Source organism: Dermochelys coriacea, chromosome 15, assembly GCF_009764565.3.
Source record: "Dermochelys coriacea isolate rDerCor1 chromosome 15, rDerCor1.pri.v4, whole genome shotgun sequence".
NCBI classification, from domain to species: Eukaryota; Metazoa; Chordata; order Testudines; family Dermochelyidae; genus Dermochelys; species Dermochelys coriacea.
Window position 1 is genome coordinate 10,601,697 of NC_050082.1, and position 14,803 is coordinate 10,616,499.

Consider the following 14,803-nt stretch of genomic DNA (forward strand, 5'->3'; position numbering starts at 1 on the left):
CACTCTTAACTGTGTTGTAAGTGGGTCCCATGACTTGGATATGGTTGTGCAGACAAGGCCTGAATGAGCTGCTTGCACGTCCCTCCTTGCTAAGGGAACACTGGCTTCTTGCAGTCAGCTGATTTGTTGAGTATTAAGAATCGCACAGTTGCAAGCTCTACTCAAGGCTGCAAGACTCAAATGACCATGAAGGATATAGCAATATGGGGAGAAATATCCATTTTTCGGGGGGTAATTCTTCGTCTGTATTAGTAATCAGTACTAAAGGGTTTTGAAGGAGGATTTTTTTTTTTTTACTGTGCATTGCTTTGTGTTATAACAACTTGCAGTGACTGTTTGTATCAATCTTCGGCGCTGGGTTAAAAGCACAGATGTCTATTTCTGATTAGACTGGCTTTGCAAAGACTTGTTCTTTTGGGGAGAAGAGCTGGGTGTATGGGTGGGTTATTTTATTTTTGGTATTATGTAGCTGTTGTTTTTAATTTTCCCAGGATGTTTGGTTGAGGGGATGTTCTGAAATTTACTGCCTGGCAGTTTAGCCAGCAGTGTATTAAAGGAAAATAAACAAAATTATATTGTCACTTGGAGCATCTCGTGCTTTTTTTTTTTTTTAAAAAAGCTTTACAAAATCCCTCTTTGCTTTGAGGGAAAGAGAATTTGACATCTTGTAACTGTGGTGGGGCTGGGCTCAGACCACTCTGGAGGGTGGATTGGAGGCCACTGAGGAGATGCAATTTAAAATCCCACCACTACTTCAACTTGAGTCCTTGAACCCCTGAGGCAGCCATGGCTCTGCTTCTCTCTTCTTCCTGCTTACTAATGTCTAGCTCTGTTGCAACTGGGTTATTTCCCCCCATCTGTATTGGATAGGGGAGAGTTGCAACTTGTTCTTGTACTGCACACAACAAGATTCCTTGAAGTGCTGAGATGGGCCTAGCTGTTTCCATTTACATTCCACCTATAGATGAGGCGCTTGGCTCAGATCAGGTAGGATAGAGACAGATTCTGCCTCATGGGTGTGTTATGATCTACGTCAATTTTACTTTGAGACAGAAAGGGGGGAAAAAGGGACCCAGCCCTGAGCAAAGAGAGGATATTAGGGTTACCCACTTATCCAGGTGTTGCCACCTTCCCCTGAGCTACAGGATAGCACTTGTGGCATGGCAGGTGCTGTTAATCAACCAGTGGTGTGTAAAGATTCAGCAGCAGGGTCTGAATGCTGTACAGATTCTTTGGGGGGCACTAATGTGGCTGGGTGCTTGAGCTGAGTGTACAACACTTTCTTGGCCAATACCAGGGATTTTGGGTCGGTAATTTTGGCACAAGGTAACTTGCATCAAGGGATGCCCAGAATACCACTGCTGGAAGAGGGTCTGGGTGTATGGTGTATCCCATCAATCTAGGGACAGTGTATTCATGTGTAAATAAGGCCTTACTAAATGTCCCAGCCAGCATTTCAGGTGGGGCCTGTGAGGAGGGAAGGAAAAGCTCCATCCATTTCCTACGCAAAGCAACCTGCTGTGGAGAGGGAGGGGAGTGGTGAAAGAAGAGAGGAAAGTGCCTCTTGCACTCCTCCATTTCCACTGGGCTGTTGGAGGTGGCTCCTAAAAGACACTTATTATTATTGTGTAACTAAACTGAAGATGGTGGGTTGGTTTTCACTCTTTGGTACTCTTCCCTTTTTCAGGATGATGCTCCAAGGAGTCCTACCAGAGATGACATCTATGGGCAAAAACATATGTCTGAAATACACATTGTTTGCCCCTCCTGTGTCTCCCCCCCCACGCTCCATCACCAAGGTCAGCTGCACACACTCACCCCAGTGACTTGTGAACACCTACATATGAGCATTATCAAAAACTAAGAGGAACAATCTGTTTGATTCCTTTGCGTTAGGATGTCACTGTGGTGCCTGATGGTAAAAATGACACAGCCCCACAAGGAGAGGCTGCAGCAGCTGCCATGTGAAATGACTGGGTAGGATTGTCTGACTCAGGACACTGCAGTTAATCTCTGCTATGGATAAGTTGAAGTAATTGATGGTAAGATTGGGGAAAAGAAGGCTATTGGGGATCTGAAAAGAGGAGAGAAGGCAAGGAGACTTGGGTACAGCAGAGAGCCATGCCTCACTTGTCAGCTTCTCCCAACTGCAGTACAGGCCCTTTGCTCCTTTGGGGTAGAAAAGCTGAGAGTTTACTACATTCTCTTTGAAGCAGCGCCAGCTGTTGGCCTAGAGACCACCTGGAAGTGATAATCGTTGTGTGTGAGGCTTTACAGAGATGTAGGAAGTCTTGGCTCTGTCCCACACAGCTTACTTCCTCAATAAACATCCTGAGGAAGGATAGGAGGTGCAAAAAGCAAAGCCACTCACCTGAGGTTGGGTTAGGTACTTTCTGGAGGCTGGTGTAGTGACCAAAGCTATCCCAGATTGTAAGTTCTGCTGCTGAGTTGGCCCTCTACCAAAATAGAATAGTTATAGGTAGGGTTAAGATCTTGTCACAGGTATTTTTAGTAAAAGTCTGACAGGGCATGGGCAATAAACAAAAATTCATGGAAGCCTGCATGAACTAATCCTTAGTTATAGGATTCAGACCCATACTGGCTGTGAGGGCTGGTGCTTGAGAGATCAGAACCCACACTGATAACAACTTAATTAAGTGAAATGACTTAAGACTGTTTTGTGAACTACTGCTCCTCTCTCTCCTCAGGGATGGAACTACCCATCCTCTGTAAGTAAATTGCTGCCCCAGAAGATACTTTCTTCAAATTAAATTATGAGTATATAGTAATGGCTTCTATTTGTGCCAATCTGTGCTTGCTAAGGGCTAGACCTGCCTCTCTAACTATAGCTACTCATGACGCATCTTAGAGGATAATTCAGTCCCTGAAGCCTTGGTGTGTGGGAGCAGTGCTGTTTTCATCTCTTCAATTATCCTTGGAGCCTTTACATTGCCAGCCCAAATTCATCAGCCTTAGAATCTCTGCAGTGACTGACTCTACTATGGCTGCTGGAAGCAGATGCTTCATCTATACTTAAAAAAAACCTACGTAATAGTAAAAGAGTAAAAAGAAAAGGAGGACTTGTGGCACCTTAGAGACCAACAAGTTTATTAGAGCATAGCGTTCGTGAGCTACAGCTCACTTCATCAAAGTGCATCCGATGAAGTGGAGCTGTAGCTCACGAAAAGCTTATGCTCTAATAAATTTGTTGGTCCTAAGGTGCCACAACTACTCCTTTTCTTTTGCAAACACAGACTAACACGGCTGCTACTCTGAACCTGTCATTAAAATGAGTAAACCGCAGCCATGGGCTGGGCCAAGCAGAGCAAAAGTGTTATTCAGATGAGATGTAGTTGCGAACACAGCCTAGCATGCTATCTGTGCAAGCCTATTGAAGCTGTTCTGAATGTAAATGTGTCCTAGGTGCCCCTTTTGTGCTCAGACATATTGATCAGTACTGCAGCTCTGGGGCTAGTTTTAGAAATTGCCCTATTTCAGCTCTGCTGTGGCCAGAGAGGGAAGCCTGCAGATGCGTAGAGCTGGAATGGGGTTTTTTGTCTCCAAGGGCACGCAGTGGAGATGTGTCTAGGGCATCCACGGTGCAGCGTACAAAGCTGTTCTTCGCAGGGTTGAGGAATGGGCTTTATGCCCTATTTTCTTGTACCTGGTTCTGATTACCTGGTATCCATTCACCAAAGCATAAGCACCCCTCTCCCCTACATCCTTGCACGGCTCTGCCTGTCGGTCGATGGGCCTTTCTGGGAACATCGCTCTTCTTCTGCAGATTGCTCAGTGTCCCCACCTCCGCCTGTGACTGCAGGGCCCAGAAACCAGCCCCGCAACAGCGGTGCCAATCTGCCCCGGAGCGAGCTATAGCCGGGAGGGGGGGCACGGCCCTGTGGTCCTGCCTCCCAGCAGCTCCTGTGGGGAAAGACGGTGGGTGGGGCTGATCCCTGCCACGTAGGCGCGGGGGTGGGGGCAGCTGATGGTGAATAACATTGTAGAGCTGGTTAGGGCACGGAGAAGGGGTGTGTGCAGTAGCCAGAAGGCTCCCATCCAAGGCATCGCCCCTTCCCCTCAGGGCCAGGCTCAGCGCCCGGAGCACGCTCTTGACCGCTCCAGCCGATAGAGCTGGGCTCTGCGTTGCCAGAGTCGGGTCTCCCTTCCAGGCAGTGCACGCAGTGCACCACGCTTAGCTTCAGGCCCCAGCCGGGCTCTCAGAACCGAGCAGAGGGTCCGAAGTACTTCCGGCGTCGCCGCCGTCCCCGTTGCCAAGCATCGCGCCGTTGCCCTCTGACCCCGCGGGCGCCCCGCCCCTCGCTCCCATAGCTACGGAGGGAGGCGGCGGCCATCTTGGCGGAGGTGGCGGGGCGATGAGCGGCTCGAGGCCGAGGGTGGCGGCGCCAGGCCCCGAGAAGAAGCCGCCGCCGGGATCCGGGGGAGTGCTGAGCCGGCTGCGGGGGCGGCGGGGCTCTGGGGACGCGGCGCTGCGGGCGGCCCTGCCCCGCTCAGAAGCGGAGCTGCTGGCGCTGGAGACCGTCCGGCCCGAACACGTCCTGGCGCTGGGCCGGGTCACGGAGAGTGAGTGCTGAGCGGGGGGACCGGGCACCGTGGGGCCGTCCGTGCTGCGACCGCCCCGGGGGACCCCAGATCCCCCTCCCTGGCGCCCCCTGCTAGCCCCGCCCGCGGGCGCCCTGCCCCACGTATCATCCCCGGGCACCTTCTCCGGCAGAGCCGAGTGTGAGGCCCACGGGGACCTCGTGGCCGTTTCTCTGAGGATCCCCTCCGGGGACCCCACAGGCTTTGCCCCTCAGAGGCTCCATTATCATTCCTGAGACTCCACGCCTTACCCCTCATGGACACTATTATCATCCCCTGAGAAACCCTATACACCGTACACCCCGAGGCCCCATTATATCCCCTGAGAAACCCTATACACCGTACACCCCGAGGCCCCATTATATCCCCTGAGAAACCCTATACACTGTACACCCCGAGGCCCATTATCTGTCCCTGGCACCCATTATCGTTCCGCCAGGGACCCCCTATACCAGGGGTGGGCAACTTTTTGGCCCAAGGGGCACATCTGGATATGGAAAATTGTATGGCAGTCATGAATGCTCACAGAATTGTAGGTTGGGGGTGTGCAAGGGCTTCAGCTGGGGTACAGGTTCTGGGGTGGGGCTGGGGGTGCAGGAAGGTGCTTGTACCGAGCCTATACTGACCTGCAGACTGGTACCAAGGAAGTGATCTCATATAGGCAGTACATTTCAAAGCTACTGCTGAGTAGCTGCAGGATGGGTCTGAGGGGTTCAGAGGGCAGAAGGGGGATCAGGTCTGGGTCAGGGGTACAGGCTCTGGGCAGTGCGTACCTTATGCAGCTCCCAGAAGCAGTGGCGTGTCCCTCCTCCGGCTCCTACAGAGAGTCACAGCAAGGCTGCTCTTTGTGCTGCCCTGTCCACAGGCGCTGCCCTTGCAGTTCCCATTGGCTGTGATTGCTGGCCAATGGGAGCTGCGGGGACAGTGTGTGGAACCCCCTAGCTGCCCCTACATGTAGGAGGTGGAGGGGAGACATGCCGCTGCTTCTGGGAGCTCTGCAGAGCCCTAGCATACCTGGAGTGGGGCACGCCCCAGACCCTGCTCTCCAGCTGGAGTGAGGCAAGCCCCTGTCTGTGCTCCCCAACTGGAGCTCAAGGACCAGATTAAAACATCTGAAGTGCCGGATGAGGCCCTGGGCCGTAGTTTGCCCACTCCTGCTGTATACCTTACTCCTCTTGTGGCTCCAGTATCAGTCTTTCTGCAGAACTTGATATCCTCTTCTGAGAACACCAGAAGTAACCTTGTCAGGACACCAATATTCCTTCCAGTCCAGGACACCTCTTCCCTGGGGAACCCATATCCCTTCCAGAAAATATCCTAGTATAGACCAGGTGAAGGACCTATGTTGCTTCCTCTCTCAGCAGCCGTACTTGGCTGGGTAGATTAAAAGGTTGAAAGGCAGAAGTCAGGCTCTTGTGACAGATCTCTGCTTTTCCAACTGGGTCCATCTTGGTGCTGTGACATCCAGTCTTTTCTGGTTTAACCGCACCAGCTACATTTGTCCACACAGACAGAAATGTTGGGGGACAAAATCTATAAGGGTCTGGAATACTAAGACTGTATTGGTCCGTAGTGATCCAGATTTTTCTGTGAAGTTCCACATGTGTGCCCATGTAGATGTTACATTTTTGGTTTTAGGTCCTAAATTGGCTAGATCCATCAAAGTTTTGGTTTACTTGCCTCTCTAGGATGAATATCCCTGAAGCCCTGAGACTGCTTGTCATTCTTGTTCAGTCTACTGCTTGAGTTTGTTGGTCTCTCACTTTCCAGTAGTTTTGATGAAGCAGGAGCCAAACTCTTGTTCCCTTTTGCAATCTGTCCTGTTGGCTTTTTGCAGGAGTGATGCTGCTTAGGTGGTGCTTGTGTTAAACTATGGCATACTGAATAAATAGTCTCATTTTCCTCTTTGATTGGATTAGCTCACTCAGTATATACAGCTGAGGCAGTAGTAATATGTATTGTATTTATACAATATATACATATAAGTAGTAGTAACTTGGCTCAATCAGCAGTGAGTCCAAATGCTGAACTGTATTTTACTGTTTGGTTAGCCAAACTGGCAACTTGCTTTTTGGTTCCTTGCTGTTTGCCCCCTTCAGCTCTCCCAGAAGCTTCTGGGAAATATCCCTAAACGTTCTAAGGTGCTTGGGCTCAGTTAATGTAGCTGAAGGCCTTTGATACCTGAGAGGAGAACCTTTGAGGCATATGGGTTATGTGGCCCATATTTTCTTCTCCTGATCTGGACTGTCGTGAGCAAAAGATCTCCCTAATATGTTCCTCTCTTTCCTAGATTATTTATGCAAACCTGAGGACAACATCTACAATATTGATTCACCAGATTCAAGATCCGGGACCTGGAGACAGGGACAGTGCTGTTTGAAATTGCCAAGCCTTCTGCTTCAGGTAGAACCTGCTGACAGTGTGGAAAGGGCTAGATATTATGGGATCTGGTGGGATGCAAGGAAGGGGTCGTGCAGGCCAAACATCAAGATCTTTCACTATGCATAGTGTATTAGGTTCACCTGCATCACCTTTAGGATTCCTGCAGGACTGAGCTTCTCTGCCTGCGAATATTCTAGTTACTGTATGAAAAAAGAATATGGTAATAGCGAGAGGTGTTTTGGAGACTGAAATCCTCTTTCCATGGGATAGGTACAACACAGAGCTTCATCATACTACCCTGTAAATGTGCCTCAACCCTGACAATGAAGGACCAGCTGTAGGGTTGAGAGGGGAGTTCTTTCCTTGTGATCCTCTCAGACCTGAAAGTGCCAGCAGTTGGGGCAACTCTAATTGTGTGTGTTATACTACTGACACATGGTTGTTAGGAAGTGATCTCATGTAGGCAGTACATTTCAAGCCGCTGCTGAGTAGCTGGTAGGCTGATACTGTTTTTCATTTCTGAGCTCGTGGGATGTGAATACCATGCTTATTGATCCCTTTACCTCCTCGGCTCAGCAAGGTTGTTACAGATAGTGCCCAGCGTTTGCGGGACTTCAATGCCCCATAGATGTGGTACTGCTGTTGTGGTCTGATATGGTTTGATTTTTTTCCCCTGAACACTAGATCAAGATTTATCAAATTCCATAGTTAAGCCCCACCAAAAGTCCCTTTATGTGTAAGTAGCCAAGGAAGACTGAAGTGCAGATCATGGAGGTAAAAGGCTAGTTGTCATGTAACTATGTACTTCCATAATTGATTCCTGGACATGCATCTTTGTGAGCAGGGTCTTTTGGTCCATGTAATCAATTGTGAACGTTTGCTATGAAACTGTTCTCTGTTAACTTCTTAAAGCCAGTAGTATATCAAAGAACAGATATTGCAGTGCTGGGTGCCTGAGCAATGTCTTTGATGGTTTCTGTACACCACCTACAAGCCATCAGCATGTTACTCCTAGAACATCAGAAGATTAACCCTGAGTTGGTAAATTCTTCTAGAGCAAGATGATGAGGATGAGGATGACAGTGGAGAAGTGGACACCAGTGCAGGCCGCTTTGTTCGCTATCAGTTCACCCCAGCATTTCTCCGTCTCCGGACAGTCGGTGCAACGTGAGTAAAAGCTCATACAAAGAGGGGAGAGTAAGGCCTCCGGGGAACTTTAGGTACCAACCCTGTCAATTCATAGATGAACTTAACAATGGACTAGTGAGAACCCAGTTCACAATACAAATGAAAAGAAGCTAATAGTGACAGAGAAGATTCCAAGATCTGCCTCTGTTTAGAAGTGATATCAACCCTATTGTTAGGTTCTGCATAACCGCAGGTCTGAGGCTCGCTACCTCTCCCATTCTGAAGTGAGCTAGGTGGTCTCATGAAGTGTATTTCTCCTGCCCTATATCTGCAGAGTGGAGTTTACAGTGGGAGACAAGCCAGTGTCAAACTTCCGAATGATTGAGAGACATTACTTCCGGGATCGCTTGCTGAAGAACTTTGACTTTGATTTTGGCTTCTGCATCCCCAGCAGCAGGAACACATGTGAACACATCTATGAGTTTCCGCAGCTCTCAGAGGACCTCAGTAGGTATCCTTCCTCCCTCACTGAACTGCTGCTGTGTTCAAATGCTCTCTCTCCCTGAGATGATTGATGGTCATGTAGTGGGACAGGGAACTAGGAACAGGTAGATCTGGGTTCAGTTTCTGGCTCTGCTGATGACTCACTGTGTAGTTTTAAGCAAGTTGACTTCATATGCTGTGTGGTTGAGCTTTGGTGTTTTCTTTTATTGGCAGCTGGTGACCTCAGAGTCACAGTGGCTTTTGCACATAATGCCTCAATACATAGTCCAAGAGGTAACCTTGGTGACTTGGAGAGAATATTCCCTTAAAGGCCAAAGACACACATTCATAGCACCCACTGTTTGGGGTTTGAGCCTTCCAGCTGCAGACTGGGATTGTTTCTTTTCTGGGAGCCTGTGGAGAGCCATCTGTGATGGTAAACTGAGAGTATTCCCAGTGTGGTTTTGTTACAAGATGTGCAATGTCATTGAGGGACAGACTGGACAGGAACAGTTGAATACTCTCTGCCACTCTCTGGGCATGTCTGGCAGACGGAGGGTGAGCTGAGTTTGTATGTGACTTGAGTACACAAGCTGGGCTGTGCAAGTGACATTAATTTTTCCACTTACTCCACACCAGGCAGGTCTCAGAGGAGGAATGTATTTGTTCAGTGCTGCTGTACTTTGGCCTGACACAGGTTCCAGAATATCTGTGTGAAATTGATCCACCCTCTTCAGTTTGCTTTGACAGCCTGGAGACATGCATTCTTTGGATGGGCTGAACAGATGGGCCAGTGCAGACCTCCTGAGGCTCTCACAATTGCACCAGTTTGCTTCTCTTACCTCTCCTTAGGGACAGAGCTTCAAAGTGACCAAGGGTTTTTTTTACCACGAGCTTGTTTTCCTCTGACACTGCACTGCCCCTTGGGATGTGCCAGACACAATACTCATTAGTGTAACTGACCTTTTTCTCCCACAGTCCGCCTGATGGTTGAACACCCCTATGAGACCCGTTCAGACAGCTTCTACTTTGTGGACAACAAGCTGATCATGCACAACAAGGCTGACTATGCCTACAACGGGGGACAATAACCATTGTGTTCATGTCCACTGGATGCTGTGCTATCCCTACCATTCCAGGTGTGCAGGAAGAGAGGAGTGCTGCTGTCTCATGCACCAGGGCCTCTTGCTGAACCTTTCCTTCACCCATGGACTCAAAACATGAAGCAAGAAGGCTGAGGAGGCAGTTCGCGACAGTAAAGGAAATCTCCCTGCAACACTCCCCTCCCTTGCATTCTTACATACCTTGCCTCTGGCTTTCTCTCTGTTTCTGATGGTACCTTGTTTAGGTTTCAGATCAGGGACTCTAGGGCTCTGCTAGCAGATTATTGATGTTATGGTTTTTGTTGTTTCCCTGTCCAGAGAGCTCAGCTGATTTGTGGGCAAGCTATTTCTCCATATAAGAATCTGCTTTCTCCAAGTAGCCAGTGGAGCCTGAAAGGCAGATATCCTCCTTACTGCATAGTGGTTCAGTCTGTGTGAATGACTGAGACTGGCTCCCAGTTTGCACCCCCCTCCCCATTCCTCAAGGGGAGAGTTACAAGAAGGGATGAATCTAGCTTTAAATGGTGCAGGAATCTTCCTTCTGCTTCCAGGGACCGGGGCACGTTACAAGTATATCTTGCAAGGGATTTGAATTGAGGTGCAGGATGTTTGAAAGGAGAGATTACACTAAATTGGCCATTAAATCAACCTGCCAGACTCCCTACTCCTTGAGCTGTTGTTAGGGAATAATTGGATTACGAGTGGGGCTCAGCCTTAGGGCTGAGGTTAAACTTGCCACCTTCATCATTTCCCCTGCATCTATGTGAGAGAATTTTTTGCTCAAGCTGTACTGTGGGGGTAAGGGGTCTGTCCATTTAGCTCTTTCTTTGGTGGTTGGGGGAGAACCTGGAGAGTTACCTGAAGAACATTCTGCTTAGCAGGCAGATCTTCCTAGGCTTCAGTCTTTTTATATATATTTTAAATCCATGCAACACATCAGAGGTATTATAGTAAGAGGCAATGGTGTTACCAGCTTGTCTACTTTGTGTTGCTTGGGCCAGTGCTTAGGGTTGTGTTACTATTAAACTGGGCCCTGAATGCTGCCCAGATCAGAACATTCAGGCACTGTCGGGAGGTGGCTGCTTGTGGTGATCTAACAGAAAGAAATGACATGATTTTATCCTTAAACCATGTGGATTTGGGCCTCTGCCAGTGTTTTGCCTATTTAGTTGGATCATTTATATTTATGACTTAGAAAACTTCTAATGACTTCTTCTGTGGAGATAATTACTACGGCTATTAGAACAGCCAAACCAAAGTGTATGTTTCAGACCTATGTAGCACCTGGCATTGAAGATGGAAAGAAATGTTTGTGTCGGGCACTGACATATTGTCAGTGCCCTGGCAGTGAGGCTGGGGTCTAGCTCTCTGCCACGCAAAAGTGCACTAATGAAATGCTTATCTGGGTGTCATATTGGATATCCTGATCCACTGATACCCTGCCATTCATTCTCACTCCAGCCCTATTGCTGATCAGGCCTGCCTTCTGCGTCTAACAGCTTGGCCTTATCTATGCTAGACAAGTTGATCAGTGCCAGTATCATTTGTTCCCCCTCAGACAGTGGAAATGCACCTTGTGGCCATACACACACTGGCTACAGTTGGTTACCAATCATGCTAAGTAATGTCCAAAGTAGACTGTGCTTTGTCAGGAGTAAATATTGATTAAATCACAATTGTAGGAATGTGGATGTTACAACCTAGGGCTTGTTAATATGTACACAGTAAAAGAAAGCCATTGTTCCATTTGTGTGGCAGGAGATGAATAGTGTTAGCACTAGCACAGAGGATGAACTAGCTACAAGGTAACAGGTGAAAATAAATGTGGGATAAGGATCATGAAAGAACCTTCAGTTATAGGCAAGGATGTTAATTATGAATGATACCACAAATGCCTTTTTTTGTTTTGGAGAGGGCATTAATTGTGAGCCACCTCAACAAATACATTGGGAGCATGAATAGGATAAAGGTGACCAGGGTCAAGGTGTGTGTGTGTGGCTGTGGTGTTACAAAGAACAGTTCTCCTGCCATTTATCCATCAGCTTCTCCAGGGATGTGCATATAATCCTATTTGATTGTTAGTTCAGAATCAGTAGAGCTGGTGTATCTTAAGAAAGGTCTCTAGTTATCCTTTTGCTGGGGCTGTTTCCAGAGCTCCTTGCACTGTGCCATGGTGGTACTGAGAGATCCTTTCTCACACAAGTACACCATATTTCTTTTGAGAGGACACAATTGCCCCAGAGAAGTGTTTTCTGCCCTGTTGTGTTCCAGGATCTCAAGAGAGGAATGTCTAAGGAGATAACTAGTTATTCCCAGGAGCTGATGGGAAATCTAGCTGAATTTGTGTGTAGTATAAATCCAGGTGCCTTTAAATATGACTTTTGTCTAATTCTCTGTTTAAAGCAACTACTTCTTGCTTGTTCTTATGAATGTGATGGTCTGTATTTGTACCAAGTGTAATGGATAATGAGGTAGTCAGAAGGGATGTATCATCACCTGAGCCAGCAACAGGGAATATTCTGTACACAAAAATCCCAACATGTATAAGATGTATTATCAAATCTTTAAATAGTATTTAGTGTAGGTAGGAGGATTTGGCAGTGGTTGGGTGCCATGTAGGTGCTGTTTTGCAGAGTACATCTGCCTAGCATGAGTATACTCCTTTAAATGTGGGACTGGGTATTAGCTGCTGAAGAAGAGTCCTGCAGTGGTCATCTTGAGCATCCAGAGGTCAGGGCAGAGGAAAGGACTGGTGCTTTGGGTGTCTCATGTGTGAATGTGCCATCTCCTTAGCAATAAGAAAGGGAAAACTGAAGATCATAACAGGTACTTCCCAGTTGGAAAAGAGAGGTGCTGCCAGTTGCGTTGGTTTTCCAGATTTAAAAGGCTAGCCCCAGAAAGACATGCTGAGAAAAAAGCTCAGATAAGTGGGCAACGCTATCCTGGAAGAGTTAGTCAGGCAGAGGAAGTTATGGATACCAAGCAGAAAACAGTGTTCCCTTCTCCTGGATGCTGTTAGCTTCTCCATTTAGAACAGGGTCTGTAGAGTATTTCCCTACCCTTGGTAAACGTGATTAGCAGAGAATCTTTTCACCTTCAGTCTGCGTCCTTTGTTGCTGGGTACAAGCTCCTCAAACCAGGGAGGAACTGAATGGGAATCTCCACGCATTCTTCCCCCTCCCCCTTCAAATGGACTGTCCATTTCAGCCTGGTATATGTATATACAGAGCCGGTGCTAACGGAATGAGGCAGACATTTCTATAGTGTTGGCTAAGGAGTTAGTGGCTGGGAGATCAGTGTGAGACTGGCCTCCCTCTGTTAGTATACACTAGGTTGGAAGGAAGTGGGGAGTTAAGCTATACTGTAAGTAAAAGGGCCAAAATGTAAACAGAAACTAACTCCATAAAGTATTTGTCCTCTTGGGACCAGTCTGAAGCATTCTCAAGGTGAGTGCTTCAGGCCCATGTGCTGTGTAAGAGAGGAGAGGAAACTTCCTGCACAACTGTTCCATGGGTGACTGAAGATTTTGTATTGCACCTGGTATGATAGGGTCATGTAGTGTTACATGACCAAGTATCGCTGTCCCTGTTCTCTCCCTTAGTTATGAACTGTCTTCCTTTGTGTATTTCCTTATGATTTTAAGTGCTTCTCATCAGAAGCCTCTTCCCATTGCAGCTTCTCTGGGCTGGGATTTTCATTCTGCTTCTCTAGTCAAGGTCCAGGAATAATGGGCAAAATGTTTGAAAGCAGGATATGTTAGTGGAAATGAATCAGGAAGGCGATGAATAATTTTTGTGATAAGTGGTGGAGAAGCAAGATGAGTTTGGCCAAGTAGTGTGGTAACTCCACTTTCAGGTTCTGTACTTCATTAAATCCAATGTTTGTCTTCTGAACCACTGTCTTGTCACATCAAGCTTTGAGCTTTGTGATGCCCTCCTAATGCAGGGCTCTTCACATAATAGCCCATATCCACCCTTCCACAGGCACAGATGACTGCTGTCTAACAATGTGCGACTTGAGTACCAGATGTAATTTCCTGGGAGTCATAAAACATTGCCCATTCCCTCTGGCTTAACGGTGAGGACAAAGCTAAGAGAGAGCTGGCGCTGTCTAATGAGCAATTCCTCTTCATCTGTCAAGGAAAATACAAGCTCTAGCAAATATCATGGTCATCTATATTGACTTCTGATTTTTTTTGTTACTGAGGTACATTTATAGGCATATTAGATGTGGGCTTTGGGCTAGTGGCAAGTTGCAAATGCATCTCTGTGCCCCAAAGCTTTGGCACTCCTATCGGAGCATTTGTAATAGGATATGGGTAGCGTCACACCTTCATATAACCAGTTTGGCTGAGGGGAAATATAACCCAGTATCCATACTTTCTTCATTCTGTGAATCAGATATTTGAACAAGCCCAGCATTTGCTTGTATTTGGGACTGGCTCTCTGCTTCACGATGCCGTTTACCCTGGGAGCCCTCCAAGTCTTGGTCCATATTGTCTCCATATCACCCATGTCTGTCCCTTTAGATCCAAGAATGATCTTTGGGTGCTGCAGGTTCCCCTTAGTTTACAAAGGGCAGTAACAGTTCAGTGGAGATTTAACAGAAATATATTTTTTCCTTTGTAAAGATATTTTTCACAGAGAATGCAAGAAGCATCAATGAAGTTGTTTGTGATATTTCCCTCCTCTGCTGTCCTTCTACCTTGGATCCTCATTCCACTGTGTCTTGTCATGTCTCTCCTTGTCCAGAGTAAACTAGGCAACTTATTTGTATAAAATGTTATTTTGTCCCAAGCAATAGTAATAAACCAGGATTTTCACAAGAATGGGACTGAGTAATTTCTTGGCTTACTCTCATTACAGCAGCTCTCAGCACAAGGCAGAGCCCGGTGTTCAGACTCACATTAGACCAGTGGTTCTCAAACTTTTTGAATTGGCAACCCCTTTCACACACCAAGCCTCTGAGTGTGACCCCCACTTATAAATTAAAAATGGGAGTATGAAACTTAACAAGGACTCAGATGGTCAGCCCCATGCCTGGTGGGGCTGATAGCTTGAGGTAATAACCTGACCCCCCTTAGGGGTTGTGATCCCTCCATTAGACTC

The 14,803-nt window shown here is 47.3% G+C and overlaps 1 protein-coding gene across 1 annotated transcript; it reads left to right on the forward strand.

Moving 5' to 3' along the window:
- The first annotated feature begins 4,336 nt into the window (after positions 1-4,336).
- On the forward strand, positions 4,337-14,523 carry UNC119B (unc-119 lipid binding chaperone B). Its single transcript, XM_038372828.2, is given in 6 exon segments — positions 4,337-4,581; positions 6,890-6,925; positions 6,928-7,002; positions 8,037-8,148; positions 8,444-8,616; positions 9,571-14,523. Coding segments are annotated over 6 exon segments (717 nt in total). The 5' UTR covers positions 4,337-4,373; the 3' UTR covers positions 9,684-14,523.
- The last annotated feature ends 280 nt before the right edge of the window (positions 14,524-14,803 follow it).